This window comes from Corticium candelabrum, chromosome 5 (genome assembly GCF_963422355.1).
Source record: "Corticium candelabrum chromosome 5, ooCorCand1.1, whole genome shotgun sequence".
Taxonomy (NCBI): domain Eukaryota; kingdom Metazoa; phylum Porifera; class Homoscleromorpha; order Homosclerophorida; family Plakinidae; genus Corticium; species Corticium candelabrum.
Window position 1 is genome coordinate 6,725,783 of NC_085089.1, and position 25,407 is coordinate 6,751,189.

Here is a 25,407-nt window from a genome sequence, read left to right on the forward strand (position 1 = left end):
CATCTGTACGTTGGGGGGAGGTCACAATCTCCATACTTATAAAGACCACCCTATCTTCAGATCTATGAGATGACTCCTGAATACGCATACGTAAATATGGATTCAAAGCCACCCCACGTACTGATCTGGCCGTTTTCGTGTAAATGCAAGAGATATTTAAGCTCCTCCATTTGTACACACACACACACACACACACACACACACACACACACACACACACACACACACACACACACGCACGCACGCACGCACACACACACACACACACACAGCCCTGTCTTCGTTCGACAGAAAAAAGTGGATTCCGGTAAGGACATCTCTGTAGGACACCTGAGAAGATGATTGTACGCGTCAAGCATACCAAAATCCACATGTTATTAATCGGCAAGTCATTAAGAGAATTAAACAATAAAACCATTGTTCAACTTCTACTCTTAACACATATGATCATCACATCACACATTATGCAGACAAAATCAGATCTCTGTGATACTGTAAGTTACCCTCAAAATTATCAAGACAAACGGCAGCATGCAAAATTAACTAAGACGTAAGATGCATGATAAGGTTAACGTTCCCATACACTGAACTAAGAACCATGATCACCAGTACTGCAACACAACGAAACATCATTCTGAATCTCAATTCATAAACAACTTTCTACTCACTAAGAACACCATATTAACACACTTCTGGTTCACCTTGTTAATTGTTTTAGAATATAAAGCCAACCCCACACAACCAAGTACACACTAGCTGTACTGGCAAACCTTGTCTATATCACATCATATTGTCCTGTTACATGTTACATGTTGTATGTCAATGATAAAACTCTAAAACACTTGAATTAAAATCCACCAGATACTGGGAGAAGCAAATTTTTCTGCAACTAGCAACTGATCGGTAATGTGACTAATCAGCATTGTGTCTCTACAGGTCGATGAGAAGAGAATGATGGAGAGCACATTCCTAAAGGAAACTGAATAGATTTCGACCAAGCTGGTGACACCGAGAAAAACTTAACATCAGTCCATTCAGTTCCATCAATAATAACTATGAAAATACAACAAAGTGTCACAACCATAGCAGAACATGTGATTACGAGCAAGAAAGAAACAGTAACTAACAACACGTACACAAAACATACCTTTATGGAGTGGGCCCTTTGAGCTGCTACAAACCAGTTTTGACACACTAGCCACAATGCTGTCACCTCGAGACTTTCTGCCTATCCGAATGCCTTCAAATAAAAGACAAAATATAAGCAAAAACCTCCTATAACTATAAATATCAACAAACAGACAGACAGATACACAAAAACAAGTAGACAGACAAACAGACAGACAGACGGACGGACGCGCAAAACAAAACAGACAAACATGCAAATAACATGCAGACGAACCAATAGACAAACAACTCCAAAGCAACAATGACTAAACAGCCAACCTTTTTTATGTTTTTCCCGTGGCACAATAATCATATTCATGAGACCCGAAAGTGATTCTTCAGTATTAACGAAGACACCCAGCGACCGATATGGCCCCTTCAAAGTAACCTAACAGCAAATCTTGACAAACAACTCTCTATACAACTAATGTGGTCACACATATAAACCTTGCCAGCATCTTTCTTCGACACAGCATTAGAGCTCCAATAGTCCACTTGAAGGTCGATGTAGTCCACAGAATGATGAGAAGGGTTACTGTCACAATGAACGCACATCTCAGTGCCTCAGTAATATTTCAGTCAACACAATGCTTAATACCTTGTTAATGGTGGCACAGAACTAGCAGGTGATGAAACAGATTCTGTCGGCAGTCCTTCTGCAGACTGACATGATGACATGCTCCCTAGTTCCTCAGGAACTTCCACATCTAAGTAACATGTGGACTTGCTGTAATAAGCACTACTGTCTCATTTCATAATGTACTACCATTTTGTTTTAGTAATTCAGTAAGACCCAACTGCAAGTCCTGCACATACCATTCTCACCATTTCAACAACCAATAACATATTCTATGAATAACACTTACGCTAATGAATGGAACCATCGTCTGACTAGACTCATGCTCGCTAAAAACCAATACAAACAGAATAAATAGCATACATATAACAACACGGAATAAACAATTAACCTCGATTTACATTGGAGTAATGCTTGAGCCACGGTCACACAATGCAGTGTACTTGCAGCTTGAAATAGCTTCACAATCTTTTTGCTCACGTCTGGTGCACCTGACAAACAAGCAATACATTACAAGTGATGCAATCGTGTATTATCTCTTCATATAAATTATAGCAGTGGTAGAAACGCACTGCAAATAAAGACATCAAATCAAAAGTCATGTCCACACTAGCCTAGAAATTGATCGCACTCTAATCGAGATAGTGAGCATCCACAGTGCACTTTGAAAACAATATCTCTGCCTCTTTCAGTACATGACTGATAGCCGATGTGTATGTGTGGATTATTTGCTTGTGGAAAGCATTGATACAGCGACGAAAGGCAATTAAAATTAAGTGAGAACAAAGAAGAGCAAGGAGGGTTAGACGTTCCTACAACACTCGGTAGCGCACGTGAAGGTAATGACTACTATTTTCATAATTGGATTCAACTGATTGCAATCGATGTAGATCGAATCCACCTCTCAATCTGGATTGGATTTATCACGATCGCCTTGAAAGTGGACTAAGTGTGGACACAACGTTTGTGATCAGATTGTGATCCAGTTGCCAGTGTGGACAGGTTTAGAGAAGTAGGGGCCATCACCACTCACCATCAGCAGTACATGCAGAATCCAAAAAGTCGGTCCACACTTGATCAGCAAACAACGATCGATATACGGGATCTGACGCTAACATAAAACTCGTGATACGACTGAGACCTGTCACAATAAATAAATGTTAAATTTTGTGCTCTACAGACAGACAGGTGTAGTTAAGCTTACCCAAGTGAATGGGAATAAATCGAACAAGTTCCGGCCAATTGACGGTTTTCTTCACTGCTGTCTCAACAAATGCTTGCAAAACATGGTAGTAAAACTGGTCATCACCAGCCAATCCAATCTTGACACAATAAGGGATAGAGCTTCGATGTGAGCTAAAAGTTTGTAAACCAGAAGAATGAAATCACTAAACAATAGAAAGTGTACAGAGAAACATAACAAGAAACCAAGAGAGCAAACAGACATATAAGCAAATAAACAGTCAAATAATCAAAAATTAAAGTCAGGTACAGTACACAGTCAAAAAAGAACATAAGCAATCGAGCAGACGAGGAGCAGACATACAAGGAGAAAAACACATGCATTTGGTTGGTCAATTGCTCAATCAATCAATCAATCAATCAATCAATCAATCAATCAATCAATCAATCAATCAATCAATCAATCAGTCAGTCAGTCAGTGCCATTCAAGGCGCTGTTCATTAGAATTGATCTTCAACTACTATTCGCATGGGTATAGTTTTAACTTGCATTTTGCAGTACTGTACTGTTTGCTGTACCGTCCACTGACTTGAACTGTAATGAATAATTTTTTACTTTTAGTGTTCTGTACATAGAGGTTTGTGTATAATAAATGATGTCAGCCCGCCGGCCCGCCCGCCCGCCCGCCGGCCGGCCCGCCCGCCCGCCCGCCCGCCGGCCCGCCCGCCCGCCGGCCCGCCCGCCCGCCCGCCCGCCCGCCCGCCCGCCCGCCCGCCCGCCCGCCCGCCCGCCCGCCCGCCCGCCCGCCCGCCCCCACCAATCAATCAATCAATCAGACAAACTGAGAGCCAACATATAAGGACATATCTGTGTACATGTTGTAAAGACGCAGCAAAGCAGTAGAAATTGCATCTTTAGCTTCAGATGGTCGCCGAGTCAGAAACACTGAGATTCCATTCAATCCCTTCAGCAACCGAGACAGCTTCTACACAACCAACATCAAAGTCTCCAACTACCCAAAAATGACAGCAACACTCACTTTTTCTTGAACTGACGCTTTATCAATCACCAACAAATTGGATGGCAAAGGATCAGTGCTCAGCACAGCTGCTATTTGTGATGATACCTACACACATGCACCATATATTTAGACAATTGCTCCGCTGCAGAAAGTCACATAACGTAACAACCCGAGTTTCTGATTCACCAGCTTCCTCGTCAACTGCCTGCTGACTATCTGATGGGTTTAGATCAGATGATGTACGAAGGCCATGAGAACTATCCTCATTAACTGCCTACAATAGAAACAATAATTGTGACAACACCTAAAGTCCAGGGATGCTCAAAAAAGATAAAATACCATATTTTCTAAATCTTAACAAATTTGAAAAATACTAGTAACCAAATGCATGTTTTGAATGGGTTTGTGATAATTATCAAGGCTTTCTTAATGCGTATTTGAGAGAAAAATGTCAGAATTAGTGCAGGGTGTTCATAGAGGGGTTAACACGGCCTACAACATGGCATCAGAGATCTTTCATCATACTCTCACATGAAACTAAAGACGGTATACTGTGGACGAGAAACTGGAAGTGGCAGACACTGAAGCCATCAACGTGGTCTAAGTCTAAAGGTAGATAGCATGTACCAAGTAGACGGTCAGAATGGGTGAAACAATGTGCAAGATGGCGAAGAAAACAAGTACTAAATGCCTGTCCAAGGTTGTGTTGCTTTGCACTAATCTCTAAACTCTTTGCTGTCCCTAAAACCGCCTGAATGCCTTCAAGTGATGAAGATGTCATTGCTCTATTTCCTAAAACTAACAAACAGATCATACAGTCGTGAAAATCTTGTTAGACATTTTGATTTGTTAAATTTTGGAAAATTCGGTAATGCGTCTACACTTACAGTCAAACTGACATTATGTACATCATGTAATAATCTTGTCAAATCTTAGTTAGAGCAGAAGCCTAAGCCTTGTCCAACTTCACTACAAAATGTTATGCCACCAAAATAACCGAAAAAGTTCAAGATGTTGTGGTTGATAAGATAGTCTACATAATGACTACAATACCAACGTTTTAAATGCCTATGTTTTTAGAGAACAAAAGCAATGACTGAGTTAGTTAACTGTACGATTGCAATGTAACGTTAGTATTGTGATGTAATTTAAAATTGCATTGTAATTTAGCAGCAAAACACCAACCTGCTCTTGCTGTCTAGAACCAGCAGTCTAACAAAACAACAGCCATAAACACAAGTATAACGTAAGCCATACCAATCAACAATACCTGAGTTGTCCCTGTCTCTAACAGATTGGTCAAGCTTGCGCAATGTTGAGGAAAGAATGGCCTACAAATTACACATTCCATTCATTTGTCAACTTACAGAAGCTCTACACAACTGCAGTAGTAATAGTACGTACACACGGCAAGAAAACTTATGTTAATGTTCTGGCGGGTAGCAAACAAATTCATGTACAGTATACAGTGTATACACATATACATGATATTGCAAATGCAAACAATCGAACTCCTCCCTCACTATTAATTCTTCAAATGTGCCATGGCCCATACATAAACCCGTTGTTCAATCAAACAGTGCAAGTTAAGTACTACCCTCCCACCTTGACCAGCGAAGCAGCCAGTTTCAAACCTAGTTAGTGTGTAGTCCAAGTCCAAAGGTATGCATCAATGTCACACGTTACAGTGACTGTCGTTCTGCAGCTTGCAAACAAAAAGCAACTACCATGAAGGAGTACACACAATGGTCATTCCTTCATGTAAGTAGTGCTAGAAGTGGCCTGCCTCACACTGTACTCCAGTGTGGAAAGTCAGTAAAATTGATTTTGTGTATTTACCAACCAAACCAATTTTTGACTTGGGTTAGTGTCATGTTTAACAGGTGAGCCTTTTATTGTATCACAAGTACATGTACTGCCTACTACATCACCTCAATGATGGCTTGGGAGTCGATCCACTGCTGAAACTTTCCAAGATATCTTGACCTTCAGAGTCGTCATCAGAGTCTTGAGTGAAGTCCTCAACAACGTGACTTTCATCTAGAAATGACATGTTCGGCACCTCCTCCTATAAAAAGACATCCGATAAAGCTGCTAATCCATTGCCACGTGCTACATGAAATAAATAATATTAACCTCCTGTACACTCAAGTCATATTTCCCATAGCATGAAATCAGCCACAAGTAAAGCACAAAAACATTATTCTGGCTTTATATAATTGTCTGTCTGTCTGTCTGTCTGTCTGTCTGTCTGTCTGTCTGTCTGTCTCAATACATATATTTTCCATTTAAATCGAATGCTTACATCATGAGCAACCTAACACAACAAGACCATTACAGTCCTGAAGTATACAAAATTACATTCTGTCTGTCTGTCTGTCACACCGAAGCAATGAGTAACCTAAGTAATTAGTACGTAAAACAACAGATTGTGAATTGGCAAGACACAAGCACACAATGATGGATACTTGATACCGTAGAGCACAAGCCAAATCATCATGGTGCTATACCTCATCATCGATTTTCACCTTCTTGAGTGAAGCAAACAGTTTTCTAAGATTGCCCTTCTATAAGCAGATCTCACAAGTATTGTACAACAGCAATGCAATCAAACATGCCAACCTTTGCTACCACCTGCATCAGTTTTTTCATCTTCATCCTTGTCCTTCTCCCAGATGACACAGGTTCCATTACCTGGTCATCACTGTCACTACCATCAGACGCCACAGGAGGGTAGTCCTGGTCAAAATACTCATCATCATCACAGGCCATGTCCTCTGGAGATGACTCGTCTACAAGAGTAACATACATAACGTTACAAAATAGATCATTAGTTTGATGTAGTAAAAAATAAATTAGCGAACATGTGGCTGCTGCAGCTGCAGGTTCATGAGCAGCACTTGGTTCTCTTGTGACTGTGACTGGTTCGCTGCAAGTAACAGAAACACTACCTGTAGAGCATACCATTCTATCTACCATTGATTTTAATTCTATTTAGGCATGGTGTACGTTAGCTAATACCCACATCATCGATTACCACCCTTCACACTGGGGTAAACACACCATCGAACTTGGAGTACATCATAATCATGTGTAAACACACCCAACACCCACCCAACACATGATATACATGAACTTAGTCTACTGTGTTACACGAATCACACAATACTACACTTGACCAACAAATCAATAATTAATACACCAAACAAGCTTGAAAAATCTGGTACTTTAAAGAAATCTATAGGGTACATACAGACTGACAACTTTAGTTGCTATTTCTAATTACAAGCTTTAAAATGTAAAACAATTTTAGTCTTCAAGCAGAAGAGACAACCAACCTGTCAATCAACTCCACTTCCACATTAGCTACCGTCTTCTGACCACCTTTTGCCTTTCCAACCAAAGGCATAGGTCCACTCAACGAATGCTGCAACACCTAGAAGGACACCACACCACACCTCAAATGACTTCATCGCATTCCTGTCCATCACACAGTGTAGTCACCTGGTCCATATATACGTGTCCTATCGCCAGCGTCTTGAAACCGGGCATGCTCTTGTTTTTGTAGCGGTTGCGGCGTTGCAGCATGATCTGCAAGCAATTTCCGTTGCGTTTGAGATAGTGTGGATACTGGAGAGAAACAGGATTGCAACCCACGAGCAGAAATTCTATACTATTGTGCTGACTTGAAGAGAGAACGTCAGATCCAACGCAACGGACGTCTTTCCGCCTGTGATCAAAGCCAAATCCGTTGATCTCAACGTTCGCCGCATGTTCTGCGATGCAGGAGGTTGTTTGTTGATGTAGGTACGCCCACGCAAGCCAACAAAATACAACAGTGAGCGTTCTCACCTTCATCGAAACAGCAATAATAACTCCGTTCAGATTCAGATCGTCGGGACACACAATTTCTAGGCCGATTAACTTGAGACGACACCATCTGGAATGAATCACGGTTCACAACGATAGAATACCGAGAGAATCGATGAGCTTGACCTGGGAACACATTCAGGAGACGTGCGTTCGATCTCCCATGTAGACAGAAATTTCATCGGCACAGGGACAATGCTACCATCATCATCTGGCGAATCCATTGATATGTGAACTAACGCGCGCTAGGATGCCAAACTACTATGTACACGTAGAATAATCTAAAAAACATTTACATTTGCCCAGATTCACCAATTCTGAACGTATTATAACCGCAAAAATTGCTGTTTATATAAGCGTGTCTTCACTTGCTCCAATTTAACGTTTGATAACTCAACATGTCTAGCCGACCTCTAGACCAGAGTCAGAGAAAGATATTTAAAGTTAAACGCTAGTGAATACATTCTAAAATTGTTCAACGTGTCTAGCCAGCCATAATGAAGCCCTACAGTAAATACAGTACATGCACGATATCCGGGACACCAAAGCCACACCTTCAACTATTTCCCTACTTGTTGTTCTCGCGTCATGTCGCGAGAGAATCGCCCGACGCTACAGCGAGCCAAAACGGAGATCCTCTGGACTCACAAGGTTGCAGAAACGGAGAGGCTCGTCAAGGACCGCGAGCGTGCGAGCAACTGGAAACGCTGGGGACCTTTCCTCAGCGAACGCCAATGGAGCACAGTACGAGAGGACTACTCCCCGGATGGAACATGGTACGATAAACCATTAGCGATAACAGTGTACTTTAGTTAACGTTTAGTTTTTTTTAGTTGGGAGTATTTTCCACACGACCACGCCCGCTCGAGGGCTTACCGTTGGGGCGAGGATGGCATTCTCGGCATCTGTGACCGTCAGTGCAGGCTCTGCTTCAGTGTCGCTCTCTGGAACGGGCAGGACCCGATTCTGAAGGAGCGCCTCTTTGGTCTGACCGGCTCGCAGGGAAATCACGGTGAAGACGTGAAGGAGTGTTACTATTATCTCGACTCTACTCCTACGCATTCCTATATGAAGGGTTTGTATAAGTATCCGTTGTCGGTGTTTCCTTATACTGAGTTGGAGGAGGAGAACAGGCAGCGTTCGATTCATGAGCCGGAATTTGAGTTGACAGACAGTGGAGTGTTCAAGGATGATAACTACTGTGATGTGTTTGCTACTTATGCTAAGAAGACGCCCAACGATGTGATGATCAAAGTGACTGTAGCAAATCGGAGTGCTGATCCAGCCCGTGTTCATGTTCTTCCGACGCTTTGGTATCGAAATACGTGGATCTGGGGCTGCCAGCATGAAGGATGCACGATGAAGCCGAAAATAAAAGCAGTCAGTGACCAAGAGGTCATTTGCACTCACGAGACACTCGACAAGTTTCATTTTTATGCGTGCCCGGGCCCTGATGGAAGCACAGTGCCATTGCTTTTTACTGAGAATGAAACGAATTCCAAGCGGCTGTGGGGTGTTGATCAGTATACTCCCTATACGAAAGATGCATTCCATAGATATGTTATTAACGGGGAGAAGGATGCTGTCAATCCTAAACGCCGTGGAACCAAAGTCACACCACTTTATGTTCTTGATCTAGAGCCACATCAAGAGCAGAGTGTTTACATGCGGCTGGTGGCTGAGAGTGAACTCGGAGTTGCCGACTCTGCTGCCATGACAGCCGATGAGATTGAAGATGTTATTGAAACTCGCAAACAAGAAGCCGATAACTTCTATGATGCTTTACTGCCGAAGGAGTTTGATGCTGATCATCGTCTCGTTGTTCGTCAAGCGTATGCGGGTCTGTTGTGGAGCAAGCAGTTCTACCACTATGTTGTTGAAGACTGGCTGGAAGGAGATCCAGGACAGCCAAAACCGGCTGAAAGCCGACTACAGGGTCGGAACCACGACTGGAGACACTTGTTTAACAGAGACGTCGTTTCAATGCCTGACAAGTGGGAGTATCCCTGGGTAAACAATTTCTCTATGAATATTTCGAATATGTCAGACTAGTTTGTTTTCATGTGTCTGTAGTATGCATGCTGGGACCTTGCGTTTCACATGATCCCTTTTGCACGTATTGACCCCGAGTTTTCCAAAGATCAACTTTTGTTGTTCCTGCGTGAGTGGTACATGCACCCAAATGGTCAAATACCTGCCTATGAATTTGCATTCGGTGATGTCAATCCACCAGTTCATGCATGGGCTTGCTGGCGTGTTTATAAAATGACTGGGAAGCGTGGAGAACGAGATCGACTCTTCCTTGCAAGGGCATTCCAGAAACTTATCCTCAACTTCAATTGGTACTTTGTACTTTGCCTTAGTATACACAAATTTTCGATATTGACTTTTCTGTGCGTAGGTGGGTGAACAGAAAAGATCCTAGTGGTAAGAACATCTTTGCAGGAGGATTCTTGGGTCTTGATAATATTGGAGTATTTGACCGCTCTAAACCACTACCGAGTGGATACGACTTGGAACAGGTGACACTCCTTGCTAAACTTAATTCTATTTTATTTGAATGGATATGCTATGTTGCAGGCTGATGGTACAGCCTGGATGGCATTTTTCTGTGTCACGATGCTCAACATTGCTCTTGAGTTGGCTCTAGAAGATCCCGTCTATGAAGACATGGCATCCAAGTTCTTTGAGCACTTTGTCAGCATTGTTGGTGCAATGAATGCAATGGCTGATGGTCAAGGGCTGTGGAATGAAGAAGACGGTTTCTACTACGATCATCTACAAGAGCCTTCTGGTCGTCACGTCCCAATTAGAATTCGCTCAATGGTTGGCCTCATACCCCTCTTTGCTTGCCTCGTGCTTGACGATAAGACACTACAGAAGCTGGAGGGTTTCAAGAAACGTCTCCATTGGTTCCTTAAATACAAGAAACATCTTGCAAAGCATGTTCGAAGAAGTAGCAGGTTTTGTTTGGCATTCTTTTGAATTGGATGTGATTTTCTTGTAGGTGACGACGGGTGCAATGGAGGGAGAAGACTTCTTCCATCTCCTTGCTATTCCCACCGAAAATCAACTCAGGAGGGTGCTTGACTACCTTCTGGATGAGAACGAGTTCCTGTCACCGTATGGAATTCGATCATTGTCACGAGTGCACAAGGACAAACCGTTTTCTTTGAGCTGCTATATTGGTGGTGAAGATGCAGCAGTCCACTACACACCGGGTGAATCCAACACGTATCTGTTTGGAGGCAACAGCAACTGGAGGGGTCCAGTGTGGCTATGTGGTTTGTGATATGCGTATGAGACTTGTAGATACATGTGGTAGTTACTTGTCCGTGTAGTGAACTACTTGTTGATTGAGAGTCTTGAGCGCTATCACTACTTCTATGGAGAGAAGATCCGTGTTGAGTGTCCCAAAGGGTCTGGCAAGATGAAGAATCTGCGTGAAGTTGGTCTCGACATTGCAGAACGTCTTGGTAACATCTTCCTTGCTGATTCAACTGGCAGACGGCCATGCCACGGTGACGATCCACTCTATCGTGACGATCCTCACTGGAAGGATCTGGTCTTGTTTTACGAATATTTTCATGGTGACTCGGGTCTTGGATGTGGAGCCAGGTATGATGTTCTGTGACATACACGTGACCACCAATGAATCGCATGATAGACAAAAATATCTACCCATAAAATATCAGAAGGCACAGTAGTGTGGGCCGGTCTAGTGTAGAGATATGTCACTAGCATCACTGAAAACCTTCATTGTACAAGGTCAACAGCCTGATGAAGAAGGTTTTGTAGGCGTTAGTATTTAAATGTAGATTCAAGTCAAGGCTAATGTTTACACATCAAAGACGGCTGAAAAAGTCATGTGTTACCATGAAAGACATTAGGAGTATTACTCAGTGACCCATCGATGACTGTTGATAGACTGATGTCCGACACTACTGTATAACGTGTTATTTCAGGTGTTACTTTATTTTCGGTAAATTCAGTGTGACTTTTCATTGCCTAAATTAAGATAACACCTAGAATTTCTAAGTACTGCATTCCACTTGCAGAAGGCGCCAATAGAATGGAAGTAACCTGGATACATCACAAAATCCCCAAAGTTTTGCATGCAACAATCATGAATGAAAACTGCTTGCTCGGAGAAACAATGAGCCTGCCCAGAAGAACCCTCAAACGCAAGACCCAAGGTGCACCAGGTTCATGACATCATACGTAGTGGGCAAGGGGTACTAGATCTCACGTGACACCCAAAATTAGGTTACACTGAAAGGTATTTGCTTTTGAAATACGTAGACTCGTACCCAGTTCTCTCCTCGCTGGAACAAAAGCACGTGCTAAACCACGTGGAACGTGCGCGAGGAGAGGACTGGGTACGAGTCTATGAAATCCCAACATTTTAAAACACAGAAAATAACACGTTATACAGTATCAACTGACATGCATCAATGTCGACATATCACAGCTGACATTATATATAGGTCAATAGAATAAGCACACATTTACAGGAAACTCGGAGCAACCAAGTAGTTTAACCCTAAAAACAGACAATGAGTTTCAATGGGTGCTTGGCATAGTTAAATATGCAAAATCCAGCTCCAACACCCTCATTGAAGTAAAGGCAGTGACTGGCTCTCTAGCTATGTCTACCATTGGAGTAGAATGACAATTGTTCAAGCAGAACATGTAGTAACAACCTTCAATCCATAACAATGTCTAATCGGATTATTTCTCATAAAATGCTTCAGGCTACACTACACCGATTGTCTGAGATGGATGACTTTTTCACCAAATTTTGGGACTGTAAGTTGCTATCGGGGGGGGGAGGGGGGGTTCTTGACCATAGCAAGCATGCAGATTGCTGCCAATTACTTAATTAGCAAATGAAACCAGAGCCTGAGGCAACGAGCTCTTGGCTAAAAATACAGGACATACAGCCTTGGACCCTCTTGGTATAGTATGCGTTGTTACTTAATTAATGCTGTTGTTGTGTTTAGCCATCAGACTGGTTGGACTGCTCTAGCTGCTCGTTGTCTAGAGAAGAAAGTAAAGAAGTAGTAAACGTCTGTATGAACAGACACTGCCCTGTTGCCTATTATTTCTTAGAAGCTACTTGATGGCCGCTGATTGTTTTAATTTACTTCAATTGATGTGATGTTGTTTTGTAACTGACTACTTGAAATGATCTAACAAGCGCACGAAATGCTCTGTTTGTTAATCACTGTATGAAGTTGAGCATCTCGTATCTGCTGGTCCCAAAAGCCTGCACACAGATAGCCACCAGTACCAAAGGCTTTGAAGTCGTGACCGGTAATAACGAAGTCGGGAATGAGGTTTGAAAACTAAAGTCAAAACAAAAATACTTACATTGATTTGTAGTAATGGTGTTGGTGGGCACTGACTGGTGATCTGGTCATGGGTGGGATCGTTGGTGTGGCAAGATGGACGATGTCTTTGAGCGCCTCTGCTGAATTGCCGGTCAAAATCAGAGTTTGGTGATGTTGTGAGTGGAATCCAATAGCAGCCACACCCGTATGGTTGGAAGAGAAATGGCAACGTCCGAGTCTAAAACCTAATTAGACAATTACGCTATGAAAAATATGGCAACATCATCCCAACTCACAACTCGACTCTATCGTTTACCTTTGTTCTCGTAAGAAATGGGTGTTGTAAGAAGGGAACTTTGAATGAGAGTATTTTCTTCGGGTTGTCCGAGAATAATTAGATTGTATTGATCTGAGGTGAAATCAGTTGTTGTGATCACAGGATACAGTATGGGCCAGAATTGAATTACCTTGTAGTGGCTCTATGTCACTGTCTGTTACGATTGGTGCAAGAGTGTCTGAAGTCAAATGGAATAGGTTGGCGATGTAGAGAGCCATGTGCATAACAGTTGTGTCCTTTCCTTAAGGACAAACAGCTTTTCTATTTGTTCTATTTGGTTGGACGGTGTGCAGTATTTTTCTTACCGACGACGATGAGAAAGGGAGATTCGGCAACGCGTCGTGCTGGACCATATCGGCTCAATGCGAGAATGGCAAGAGAGCTTGAGACCTTTTCCCATGAACCTAGGGAGCCATACTGTAAGAAAATTTACACACACACACACACACACACACACACACACGCACACACACACACACACACACACACACACACACACACACACACGTGTGCACACACACACACCACTACTACTCACCATCATCATTCCGATAGAGACTGAGCGAGTCCTCTGAATCAGAGGTCAAGTTGGGTAAATGCATACCATCAATCTGTCATGCATGCAATACCAGACAGTACAACACAAAGGCAAACACATACACATCACTCTGGATCTGACCGTTACGTCTTGCATACTTTGCCAATATATAGGAGCCACATCGGGTGGTTGTAGCTGCAGCATCTTAACATTTGATGTGTGCAATACAGCCGATTCTTCCCGAATATCAATCTGCACCTTGGACTTCCGCATTGGAATAAGCTGCAAAATCACTTGAACTCCTCGTAATCCTTTATGCGACGCAGGATTGAAGACAGACAGAGTATACTGACCCGCCAACCGGCTAGTCTCTGAAGCAAACAATGCACCAGCACTGCCACTATACTTTGACTCCCGACTATCCGTCACACAGTCTTTGTTTTTATAACATTGCCTATTCTGCCAGCCATCTTTATGTGGTACAGTAAAGTATTCGACAAACTTTCTGACTACAGGATCACTGTTGACGCCACCGTCGTTCTCACTCCTGCACTCAAATATCCCAAGTACAAAACAATCACACACGACAAATAAGTACGGATCGTTTACCAAGTGTCCCACCACCAGTGTTCTTTCCCAGGCAACTCTGCATATGACACATTGACTCCGGCCTGCTCCAGCAAACGATACATCCGTCTGAGACAAAGAGTCAGTGAGACTGAATACTATACGTGCTCTACACATGCAACGACCTTCCATAATAAGGATGAACCGTTCTGTCAACAGCACCGACCCTTGCCAAGACAGGAACACCCTGTAGTGTTAATTCCACGAACGTCACTCTGCACATGGAACTCAAAAAGCATCCACGATACTCACCCGAAGATTGGACACATGATGATCAGCCATATTCTCTGCCACACACGCCTTCTCGACACTCAATATATTAATTAACAATTTTGAAAAACACATTTAGAGATCATTCTGTATGTACCTCTAATATTGCTTTCAAGGCAGGATCAGTAAAGCTGACACTGACATCATGACTAATGACATGTAAGTTGATTAGTGTATAGATGTGTAATGTGACTAGATTCATACCAGAAAAATAAATTTGAGTCGCCGTATTCTTCCTTGGCAATCCATCCTGCTGCTGATATTACAGCCAAAGCGGAGTCGGGATGATGAGTTGCTAGGTGCCTACAGAAAACCATCAGACTGCATGCCAAGAGTAATACATATATAACCAATGTTACATATCACACCATGCTCCATGGCCACCCATCGAATGGCCTGCAAATACAACTTTCGTCCAAGCAACGTCAGGAGTCCAAGACATCTTGCGAGATATCTATGATGACAACAACGCCGTACGAAGAACATGATATAAATTGCAATTCTGAAAAACACAATCAAGCCCATGCACCCAGGTGGCTACTATCATTGCTGTAACAACTGTTCTTGTGCCAATTTTTTTGTGAGGTAACCATGTAACTTCATGCCCCCACTAGCAGTATTCCATATGGCTACAAATGTTTCGTATTCTACAGTTACTAGATGCCATATCAGCCAATCTAATACACAGCACCAATTTCCACGGTCATTCATAGCTGCTTGCTCTTATACACTGACATTGCTACACATATACAACACAACATGTCCTACATACGTGCAGATAGACTGCTAATTATCATGGTCACGTGACATGTGACCAATCACGAGTGTGTATTGAGGTGGTGATGATATGACGCATTGCACAGCAAGTGTACAATAAGTTACTTCCGGTCATTATCGTACTCTCACTTACACACATCACGTGACCATGGTATAAATAATTTATTGTATGATTAAAGTGATATATGGCTGTTACCAGCACTCAAAGCAGAGTTATAGCAACCTAGTTGCGTAGGAAGATGTTCACAAGCGGGGGGGAAGGGGGGGGGGCTGTACCATGGATGTCATCATGAGTACCCATGTGGTATATACAGTAAACAAAAAGACTGACTCGCTTGCTGGACCATAAAGATTTGCAAAAGCCACTGGCACAAAATTCAATTTCTACACCGAGAGAGGGGGCTTCAGCCCCTCATCTCCCCCTCCCCCGCTTTCTACTCTGGTGTAACATATACATATTTCATGGATAATCATTAAATTATCATATGATTAGCATGCTATATGGCTTTTATAAGGACGAGGAGTAGGGTTATTGCCCAAGGCGAGTCGAGGGCAATAAAACTGCTCCGAGTGCTGATGAAAGCCATATAGCACGCTAATCATCGATAGTAATTTATACCATGGTCACGTGATGTCTATATATAAGTGAGAGTGCAATATTAACCTAAAGTAACTGATTGCACATATGACCTGCAATCTGTCATCTACACCATCTAAATACATGCTCGTGACTAGTCGCACGTCACATGACCATGGCATAAAGAAAGTTATGAACGTATGTATGTACATTTGTTCTCGTACAAATACAGGTGCACAGTGCCCATTGGCAGTAAACAAAGACATACAGAAGAAAGAGAGAAAAACAAAGATCAGAGCACAGCTAGACTATCCAGATGTTCTACAACACGAATTAGCAAATGTCTCAATTCTTACTTCAGAGAGTTGCTTTAATGCTGTGATTGATGTTAGCATTCCCGGACCTTCCCAGTTATGAGCACCGTGACTATAACCAATAATTCTCGAAACTGTGAATACAGCAAAACATTATGCTTGTCGTCTACCGTGTTGGCGCCAGCACCCAAGCTGTGTCAAGACCAAAAACCCAGTTTTTCTCTTTCATTCGTTTGTAGCTATCAGCTTGGTTCTGAGGTGGAACACCTACCGTACAAGATGTGACATCAAATCTAGTATGTATAGCAATATCTAATTTAATGCCTTACGTACCAGTTCCATGAAGAGTTAGTACTACAGGACAGCCACTTGATGGGCACTTTTTCTTTGGGGCGATGGCAGCTGCATGTTGAATCTAGAAATGATGACAATAGCATGTTACAGCACAATATGAATTAACACAACTATTACAACCAACATACTGATCCATCGTGATCCTCAAACGTAAACAGAAACGATTCTTTCTTGCTTCGACATCGAAGCTTGATATCTATTTGTTGCGAGTGAGCAGAGCTAGCTGATAGTTTGAGACTCAATCTAAGACAAACAGTCTGCATGACCACATTTAGCCCTAAGGTACCATTCAAACACAGAGAGAGAACAAGAAAAGCAGAAAAAGGAGAGAGAGGCACATCTGAAAGTGAGACTATATATACCACACTGTGACGTACACGATGCTTAAACATACTTTACATCCTGGCATTTGCCCTTCTTTCCTGACGTCGACTGAGACTCCAGTAGCAAGGGAAGAAAACTAACCTAGACATATGCAGTAACCAGGCAATACTAAACCATGATATCCAGCAATTCACATAAGATAATCCTTGTATACCTGACCTCTAGCAACGGGAATCATCAAACGATTAGTTGCCAAAGAAACAGATATCGATGGAGCACCCGTCTGCTCAATGACGGTAACTCTAAGTAACACACCCATAATATACATTAGCAAAAAAACTAACCAACATGACACGTGACATCCATTCAGATTAAACTCACCGAATATCTTTCAGACCTTTCTCTAATGCATGATTGACAACTGGCAGTGCCACGTACGAAGAGACGAGTTGCCCCTCGACAATATCAGGTACATAGTGTGGCTGGTGAAGTTCAAATCGCAAATTCCCCGATTGTTTCAAGTGACATTGATAGGTCTGCACAGCAGTCTCCCATTAAAAATTAACTAACGCAACAACAACAACAACAACAAACAGACAAACCAGACAGAAAGACAAACTTTAGTTAGAGACAATTAAATTGAAATGGCCAGACAAACGTCGATGCAAAACTTGTAATATGAAAAAGTAACACCAAGTCTGACAACAAACAATCTCATGTCAAGAAGACTCAAGCCACGTCAAGCTCATCCAGAACAAAACTTTGTGTCAATAAATCGCAATCTACCAAACCCAAATCAAAACAAGTGGCCACTCATAACAACAACAACCAGAAACAACAACAACAACAGAAACAACAACAAAAAACAGAGACAACAACCAGAAACAACAACAAACAGAAGCAACAACAAACAAACAAACAAAAACAACAACAAACAAAAATAACAACAACAACAACAACAAAGAGAAACAACATCGTTTAAGCATGCAATCAAAACCAACAACCTAAATCACAACACAGGAGAGAAGCATACTCATTGAAACAAATCAAGGCAAACAAGCTACCTTCGCCACTCCAGACATTCATGAACAAGGCAACGGTCAGCAACCATTTTAGAGAATCCCACGGTACCAAAATACCATCACCCCAACACCGGTGATATCGACAACACCATCTGAATTTTATTTCATACCAACCCATAAAGCATGCATGTTCATCACTTTTCTCGTATCTCATTGTACCTTGTCCATACCATGTAGTGACAGACCTCATGGCTGACAACAGTAGCCAACAGTAGACACCATGCAGTACAAATATCTTAATTGGCAGGTCTTATTAGAGCAGCTAATTGAGCAAAACTTGTTATGGCCAATACTTCAGCTGGTTTTGTACTGTTAACACTAGAAAATTTTGTTTATCTAAACACTTGTTGATATTTAGTGGTAAATTATGATCACGGCCACCTCACAATCCACATCTATATTATACCCAGTTTGTAATACCCTTAATTAATAATGTACCAAGAATCCATGAACAGATCAATGTATCGAGAAAGCTGTCAGGCATGCACACGATGAAAAACGAATAAAAAAGAGCAAATAGAGACGAAACGACTTGACACAATTGAACACCATTGCAGCAAATTGTTAAGTACCAGTTGAACTTTCGTTCGCAGTCTGATTGACAATACATGTAGACCAACTGACAGATGAATAGAAAACCTGCCACAAATTAACATACCCGGTATGTCTAACTTCGAAAATAAATTCAAACCAAATTACCTACCAAAACCAATCTCGTCTATAGATATCAGCAGCAAGAATGTAGTCGTCAATGTAGATAGTGTGAACACCTATACGTAGTTGAGGTATGGTTGAATTGGCACTAACTATTTCCAGACATTGAAAGCTACCTAAACACCGAACCAACACCACTGCTTTCTGGTTCACATAAAATTCGCCCACAGACCAACCCTAAATGTTCATCAAATATTATACATCAGTGTACATGCACATACCTAATATGTAAACTAATAAACGATACCTGCCATTCCATAATGCCTGTAGAACCGAGAGACGATACGAGATCTCTCCAGTCGATAATCGGCGATACATGCACTTCACCGGACTTTTCCTATATAAAATATTAGCTAAACACGTGGTGTGATCATGCTGGTTCAAAGTGCATGCAAACAGCTTTCAATTTGATCCACGTCAGACTGGCATTAGACGTCAGTTCGGATCTGTATACATGATGCTTTCCTAGTGATTCTTTGTATGCGCGGTATGCTCCACCCAACCCTGAAACCGGATCACCGTCAACTTCCATCTTACCGATCGGAAATGGGCCTGTCATACAGTATTACCATATACTACTAGTATATGTATGTGTACAGTATATTAGATTTTTCATCAATAAATTAACTCACCAAGAAAATTCCATTCTCTGATTACCGATGGCACAACACCTAGTAAATGAGTGTTTCACTAATGTTAATGAATACATTAATCTACGTAATAACGGTTGTTCACCATCTTGTGTCTTAGCTTCGGCAAATGCTTTTCGTGTTAATTCTGATTCACCATCTTCTAATTTATCATCTAGTTGATGAAGAATGTGAGCCAGTTGAGACCTAAATGGGCATGCATATATTCATGGTGTGAGGAAAACAACACAAGCAGCACTATATCTTTGTCTCTGCAATATTTGTTCAAAGGCATTCACATGTATATGTAATAGTGTCTTAATGTCTGTCTGTCCACAAGACTAATTAATTAATTAATGCATACAGTGTACCAAATGATAGCAATGTAACACAACTGTCTCATGTCAATGCATTTTGGTAAACACACATAAATATAAAAACCCAAACTGACTTTAAAAGGCATGCATGGCAGTATATATGTGCTAAGAAGATGTAAGTTTGAAGTCATCACAAACCATGCAGCAGTTATACAGCTAGAATTCACTGTTGAAGCTATCGCTTTCCCTCTTGTACACTTGATGACAACATGCAGAACAAAACGTAAGCATGTCATACTACAATCTCTTTGCTACAGTACTAATAAATTTACTAAATAATGCATATGTACGAATATGATGCATGCAAGGGCGTATATGACAACTATACCAGAAGTGTTTCTTGCCACTCGCATTATCAACCAGACAGCACAAGGCATCAACAAACTGAAATGTAAAATATAAACCAATCACCAGCCAAAAGGTTACAAGTGTTTACAAACTTTACAATTGTCTAGAACTTGTACTGTAAAATCACAAAATATAAAAGCTAAATTACCACCATGCACCACCATCATCACCACCACCACCATGCACCACCATCACCATCACCACCATGAACCAACACCACCACCACCACCACCTGATCACCACTACCACTACCACCACCACCACCTGGTGACCACCACCACTACCACCACCACCACCTGGTGACCACCACCACCACCTGGTGACCACCATGTACCACCACCACTACCTGGTGACCACCACCACTACCACCACCACCACCTGGTGACCACCATCACTTACCACCACCACCACCTGGTGACCACCATGTACCACAACTACCACCTGGTGACCACCATGCACCACGACCACCACCTGGTGACCACCATGTGTACCACCACAACCTGATGACCACCACCATCACAATACCACCAAGCAACAACAACAAACAACAACTAAATTAAACAACAAATAATTTTAGTAACTGCATGGCAGTAACTAGATAGTTATATATAATATTATATATGAAGGATTGGTCATATAGCATGCAGATCTAGATCTATACAGTCGAACAATTAGTATCTACAACTGATCATGCACTGCAGAACTCACGTGTGTCGTGTATTGCAGAACCTGCACGTTGCATTCACTGTTTTTCTGCCAGGCACGACAGTGCTTGCCTTCTAAGTCTTTCAAGAGGCTCTGCAAAAGCACAAGCTTAGCTCTACACGCTACCTAGCCTAGCCACCACACTACTACGTAAAATTAATCAATATTACAATCTGGAATTGCATAAGAACAGCCGCAATAACCTTCTGCTGTTCTTTCACTGCAAACGAAGTTCCACTAATTATTGCCAGAACTAAAAGAAACCTCAGCAGCATGTTGACCATAGCTGCAACAGAGAGGGCGTGTGGCCTCGTGTAGCCAGACCGATAGACGTGTGACATGTAAAATACTAATGTTCAATTTGAAACACTCTGTCGCTCAGTAGAGTCCTACCTAACCCGCGAATCGAGTGCACCACAGTTTTTCTGTACTGTAAAAGACGTCTAGAATAGTTACGTACTATCTATGATTTGCTAAATTATTTCTTTGTATTTTGGTAACACACAGCCATTGATTCATTTCAGTCATGGGAAAGTGGTAAGTATCACCTGTCCACTGTACCACACTGTCGTGAGCCTGTGGAGACTTAAAAACAGAAACAAGTATAACGATAATGGATGGATGTGTGTACAGTATAATAGAATAGTATGAATACCTGAAATGTTGGTCGCAAGTTGTTTCGGAAGTGAAGCAGCTTGACTTGATGTCTTTGCTGCCACTTCAGGAAGTCTTGGTAGAGCTTACCGTGAAACAGCTGTCTGTGGTCACGCATTTGATCATTGGTAACCAGTTCGATTTCCATATCACCACAGACGGCGGCGTATAGAAAGAACCAATCGTCCACTCTCCTAGATTGACAAAGTGGTTGGCTTATACCAACACACACACACGTGCACATGCTCGCGGGTGCACACACACACACACACACACGAACACACACACACACACACGAACACACACACACACACATACACACACACACACACACGCACGAACACACACACACACACACACACACACACAAACACACACACACACACACACAAACACACACACACACACACACACACACACACACACACACACACACACACACACACACACACACACACACTCACCACACACACATAAGTCACCAGACACAAACTCAAGTGGATACCACACAACACTTTAGCACACCAAACATACCTGTTTGAAGTGTAGTACACATGACACGTGTTCACCTCGGTCAACCGTTTCAATATAGGACGATAGCGCCTGTTATCATACACGTGTTTTCGAAATATCAACAACACCCGTTTCCCCTGATCCAAGAAATGCCGCACAACACCCTCAACCTACACCCCAAATAAACACCAATCCCACAACCCAATACAAACGTCTCCACCAAGTACATGCACACCTTCAGTAGATCAGTCTTTCCCCTGCTGTTGAAACCGGCTACATTGAGTCCATCCACGACGACATTATATGGTCCAGTTCTCGCTATCCAATCCTTAAAATGCTTCACCTCGCTCAACAACGGAGGCTGCAAGCCTAATCGTTCGTACAATCCTTTCAACGTGAGCGGCATGTTCCTCCTCAATAATTTCAACTGAGATTTTCTGTCTTCCAGCATGTCTCTGATGTGCTTGTCCGACGAGTTGTGCAATGTGTTCGCCTCAAGCTGCACAATTTGTGTCTCGATCTCCCTGATGCGATGAGTGAGTGCTCTCCTGTGGGTGTCTCGTGCGGCATCACGACACGTCTCCGCATTAGCCACACCGTCTGTGTTTTCGAACCCCGATAGCAATTCAGTCGTTCGTCTAAGAAGTGCCGCCTTTCTATCGGGCGGCAACTCGATAGACTCCAACTTGTGACCGCAAGCACAACAGTGACCGCTAAATACAAACAAGAATGATAACAAGGATTGTAGTGTGTGGTAGTGTGAGGGAGAGAGGGAGAGAGGGAGAGAGGGAGAGAGAGAGAGCTGTAGGTTGCTCGACTGAATTATCAACAATGCATTATCAACATGCGTGGAATGCTTTGACACTCTGTTCTTTTGAAACCTGTTGTGTTGCAGTAGACTAGACATTGTAAGTCATAGCAACTGCCAACAGGTCTTCACACCATAGAACTACGTATACTGTAGAAAATTCACTTGGTCGAGAGGATACCTATTATTAACAAATCAAGACATTATGATACAACTGATGACCCTGTCTGTTACAAGTAAAAACTGTTCAAAGTGCACTAGATGAAGGCAGTCCGGTATTAGTCTCTCCCCGCTTCAGAGTGACATACGAGAAACGGCAGGCGTGGGGGGAGGCAGCATGGCTGAGTTAGTCTTGTGTAGCTAGCCCCTCCCTTTTCTATTTTTGGTAGTCGGGGAGGGTCTGGCACGATTGTTTTAAAGTTTTCGTGTTGCCGCTTGTACGATAAACAGACAATTAAAGACTGGATAAGCCTGGCACTGAGTGGGTACTTATCTCTTATTCAACCAACCTTTGCATGTACATACCTGAATACTGACGTAACAGTGACGGCAAAACTCGAACATCTTCACACTAGAATGTCTATTGTTTCCATGCCCACCGACTATGCAGTGAGCACGCGCTGCATGTCTCTGGGTAAACCTCTAGCTAGCATGAGACGACAAAACATGAGCATAAGAATACACACACAACAGCTCGAGCAGACACGCCAAACAGAGCAACTGAACGGAGACTGATTGACACTAGTAAGTTACATCTAGGCTGTCGTCGACGCCCTAAGTAAGTACACATAGAAGTTACACATTTGCAGAGACATGATGATGACTGTGTCACTAACATAACAACATAATTCGCAAGAAGACGAAGACAGGGAAATTCCAACCAGATAAGTACCCACTCAGTGCCAGGCTCTATAGTTGTCCGTTTATCGTACAAGTGGCAACACAACGACTTCAAAGCAACCACACCAGACCTCCCACCTACCAAAAATAGAAGGAGAATGGCTCCGCGAGACTAGACTCAAGTCTAGTCCTATTGTACATGTCACATATTCATAACAACAAACAAACATTGTTTGAGACTTACTCGCCACTAATCGATGTGGTGGTTACTCTCCACTTGTCAGTCTGACTAAAACAGAAACCGTTGATATCTAGTCTCATCACCAATTATCTCACTCTGAACATCGTCTTACCAGCTGTTGAACCAATGAGCAATGGCCTGTGTTGTAACTAAGTCGATGCACCTATACTCATTCCGCATCTCTTGAAAGATACTCCACACCCAATCGTCGCTCTTCGTTTCACTCAGACCTCTGAAAATCCCTCCGAGTCCTGCATCTGTAGGCCACAACCGATGATCATCCACCATCTCTCGCCACAACTCACGTCCCTCCTCTACACGTCTCAACTCCACTAATTTTTCGATTATCGGTACAAACATCCTAGCCTGTAAGTCAATACTCGTAGCCTCTGCTTCTCTCAGTTGTTTAAATGCGTCTTCTAGTCTGCCTGCCGCCACCAAACCAGACACGAGGCTTGAGTATGCTGAGCTGTCCAACAGTTGCTTTTTGTCAATCATTATCTGTTTGATCCTTAAGGTGGAACATATAACATTAAATTTAGCAATTTAATAATCTACTATAATTTATATTACATTACTATAATACACACACACACACACACACACACACACACACACACACACACACACACACACACACACACACACACACACACACACACACACACACACACACACACACACACACATACACACACACACACACACACACACACACACACACACACACACACACACACACACACACACGCACATATATATTTAATAAACTACTAAAAATTATATAAAAATTTTAAATTTGACTTAATTAATTAAGCACAAATTGAATTTAATAAAAATATAATAAATTAATATTCATATACATTATAAAGATATATAAAAATTAATAATTTATGTTCCACCTCAGCATGTCATCTGGTCTGCTGTGATGAGCATACAAATAGAGGAGACTTCGAAAGGCGCCTTTCTGGAACACGAAGTCTTGTTCCTGTTCCATGGTGGAGGCGAGCTCGGACGCTCTGTTGACGTCTCCGTGCTTGACACACTGTCCGGCAACAAAATCGTAATAAACTCGCCGTCTCCGTTTACTAGCTCCCGCGCATTGACATCGCACGAGCACACGAAAAGAAGAGAAAAGAAACGACGACTCGAAACCTCTCAATAATCGCAGACTCGTCAACCAACTCTGTCGCATTCCCCCGGACATTCTAGCCTCGGCCTCCCAGT

General features: G+C 42.4%; 4 protein-coding genes across 4 annotated transcripts; 1 reads left to right on the forward strand and 3 right to left on the reverse strand.

Annotated features, from left to right (window-relative positions):
• Positions 1-771: 771 nt before the first annotated feature.
• LOC134179352 (phosphofurin acidic cluster sorting protein 2-like) lies at positions 772-8,781 on the reverse strand. The gene is made up of 25 exons (XM_062646220.1): positions 8,695-8,781; positions 7,945-8,231; positions 7,801-7,888; positions 7,635-7,724; positions 7,453-7,578; positions 7,287-7,384; positions 6,813-6,877; positions 6,571-6,740; positions 6,459-6,515; positions 5,880-6,016; positions 5,219-5,279; positions 5,134-5,160; positions 4,118-4,222; positions 3,967-4,053; positions 3,803-3,912; positions 2,949-3,100; positions 2,778-2,885; positions 2,136-2,235; positions 2,034-2,073; positions 1,934-1,973; positions 1,766-1,874; positions 1,615-1,702; positions 1,447-1,555; positions 1,148-1,240; positions 772-1,053 (listed from the first exon to the last, which is right to left on the reverse strand). Exons 2-25 carry the CDS (start codon positions 8,040-8,042, stop codon positions 917-919), a joined length of 2,295 nt encoding a protein of 764 aa, XP_062502204.1. The 5' UTR covers positions 8,043-8,231; positions 8,695-8,781; the 3' UTR covers positions 772-916.
• On the forward strand, positions 8,378-12,996 carry LOC134179351 (uncharacterized). The gene is made up of 8 exons (XM_062646218.1): positions 8,378-8,594; positions 8,652-9,828; positions 9,892-10,160; positions 10,220-10,340; positions 10,399-10,764; positions 10,826-11,102; positions 11,160-11,436; positions 12,822-12,996. The coding sequence occupies exons 1-8, from the start codon at positions 8,407-8,409 to the stop codon at positions 12,880-12,882; spliced, it is 2,736 nt and encodes a 911-aa protein (XP_062502202.1). The 5' UTR covers positions 8,378-8,406; the 3' UTR covers positions 12,883-12,996.
• LOC134179350 (uncharacterized) lies at positions 12,886-21,422 on the reverse strand. Its single transcript, XM_062646217.1, has 30 exons — positions 21,328-21,422; positions 21,128-21,217; positions 20,400-20,455; positions 19,801-19,901; positions 19,698-19,736; positions 19,463-19,617; positions 19,313-19,402; positions 19,182-19,242; positions 19,055-19,121; positions 18,924-18,990; positions 17,651-17,805; positions 17,484-17,571; positions 17,340-17,410; positions 17,074-17,188; positions 16,925-17,006; positions 16,762-16,858; positions 16,634-16,703; positions 15,292-15,377; positions 15,128-15,226; positions 15,021-15,072; positions 14,906-14,953; positions 14,779-14,840; positions 14,636-14,722; positions 14,168-14,573; positions 14,027-14,099; positions 13,794-13,892; positions 13,619-13,729; positions 13,468-13,560; positions 13,227-13,396; positions 12,886-13,166 (listed from the first exon to the last, which is right to left on the reverse strand). The coding sequence occupies exons 1-30, from the start codon at positions 21,406-21,408 to the stop codon at positions 13,011-13,013; spliced, it is 3,027 nt and encodes a 1,008-aa protein (XP_062502201.1). The 5' UTR covers positions 21,409-21,422; the 3' UTR covers positions 12,886-13,010.
• Positions 21,423-21,465: 43 nt separating this feature from the next.
• LOC134180122 (mitochondrial ribonuclease P catalytic subunit-like) lies at positions 21,466-25,391 on the reverse strand. The gene is made up of 7 exons (XM_062647207.1): positions 25,083-25,391; positions 24,293-24,691; positions 24,184-24,228; positions 22,527-23,004; positions 22,313-22,461; positions 21,780-21,972; positions 21,466-21,709 (listed from the first exon to the last, which is right to left on the reverse strand). Exons 1-7 carry the CDS (start codon positions 25,385-25,387, stop codon positions 21,584-21,586), a joined length of 1,695 nt encoding a protein of 564 aa, XP_062503191.1. The 5' UTR covers positions 25,388-25,391; the 3' UTR covers positions 21,466-21,583.
• Positions 25,392-25,407: the final 16 nt, after the last annotated feature.

Coding starts and splice junctions, on each gene's coding strand:
- LOC134180122 (XM_062647207.1), bottom strand. CDS start 25,387: ATGTCCGGGGGAATGCGACAGAGTTGGTTGACGAGTCTGCGATTATTG. Junction 24,229..24,292: donor GCTCATTGGTTCAACAGCTG/GTAAGACGATGT, acceptor TTTCTGTTTTAG/TCAGACTGACAAGTGGAGAG. Junction 23,005..24,183: donor ACCACATCGATTAGTGGCGA/GTAAGTCTCAAA, acceptor GTTTGTATTTAG/CGGTCACTGTTGTGCTTGCG.
- LOC134179352 (XM_062646220.1), bottom strand. CDS start 8,042: ATGGATTCGCCAGATGATGATGGTAGCATTGTCCCTGTGCCGATGAAA. Junction 7,889..7,944: donor TCTCCTGAATGTGTTCCCAG/GTCAAGCTCATC, acceptor GATTCATTCCAG/ATGGTGTCGTCTCAAGTTAA. Junction 6,878..7,286: donor GAAGTGGAGTTGATTGACAG/GTTGGTTGTCTC, acceptor TGTTACTTGCAG/CGAACCAGTCACAGTCACAA.
- LOC134179351 (XM_062646218.1), top strand. CDS start 8,407: ATGTCGCGAGAGAATCGCCCGACGCTACAGCGAGCCAAAACGGAGATC. Junction 9,829..9,891: donor ACAAGTGGGAGTATCCCTGG/GTAAACAATTTC, acceptor ATGTGTCTGTAG/TATGCATGCTGGGACCTTGC. Junction 11,103..11,159: donor GGGTCCAGTGTGGCTATGTG/GTTTGTGATATG, acceptor TTGTCCGTGTAG/TGAACTACTTGTTGATTGAG.
- LOC134179350 (XM_062646217.1), bottom strand. CDS start 21,408: ATGGTCAACATGCTGCTGAGGTTTCTTTTAGTTCTGGCAATAATTAGT. Junction 15,073..15,127: donor GACTCAAATTTATTTTTCTG/GTATGAATCTAG, acceptor ACATGTCATTAG/TCATGATGTCAGTGTCAGCT. Junction 14,100..14,167: donor AAAGTATGCAAGACGTAACG/GTCAGATCCAGA, acceptor CATGCATGACAG/ATTGATGGTATGCATTTACC.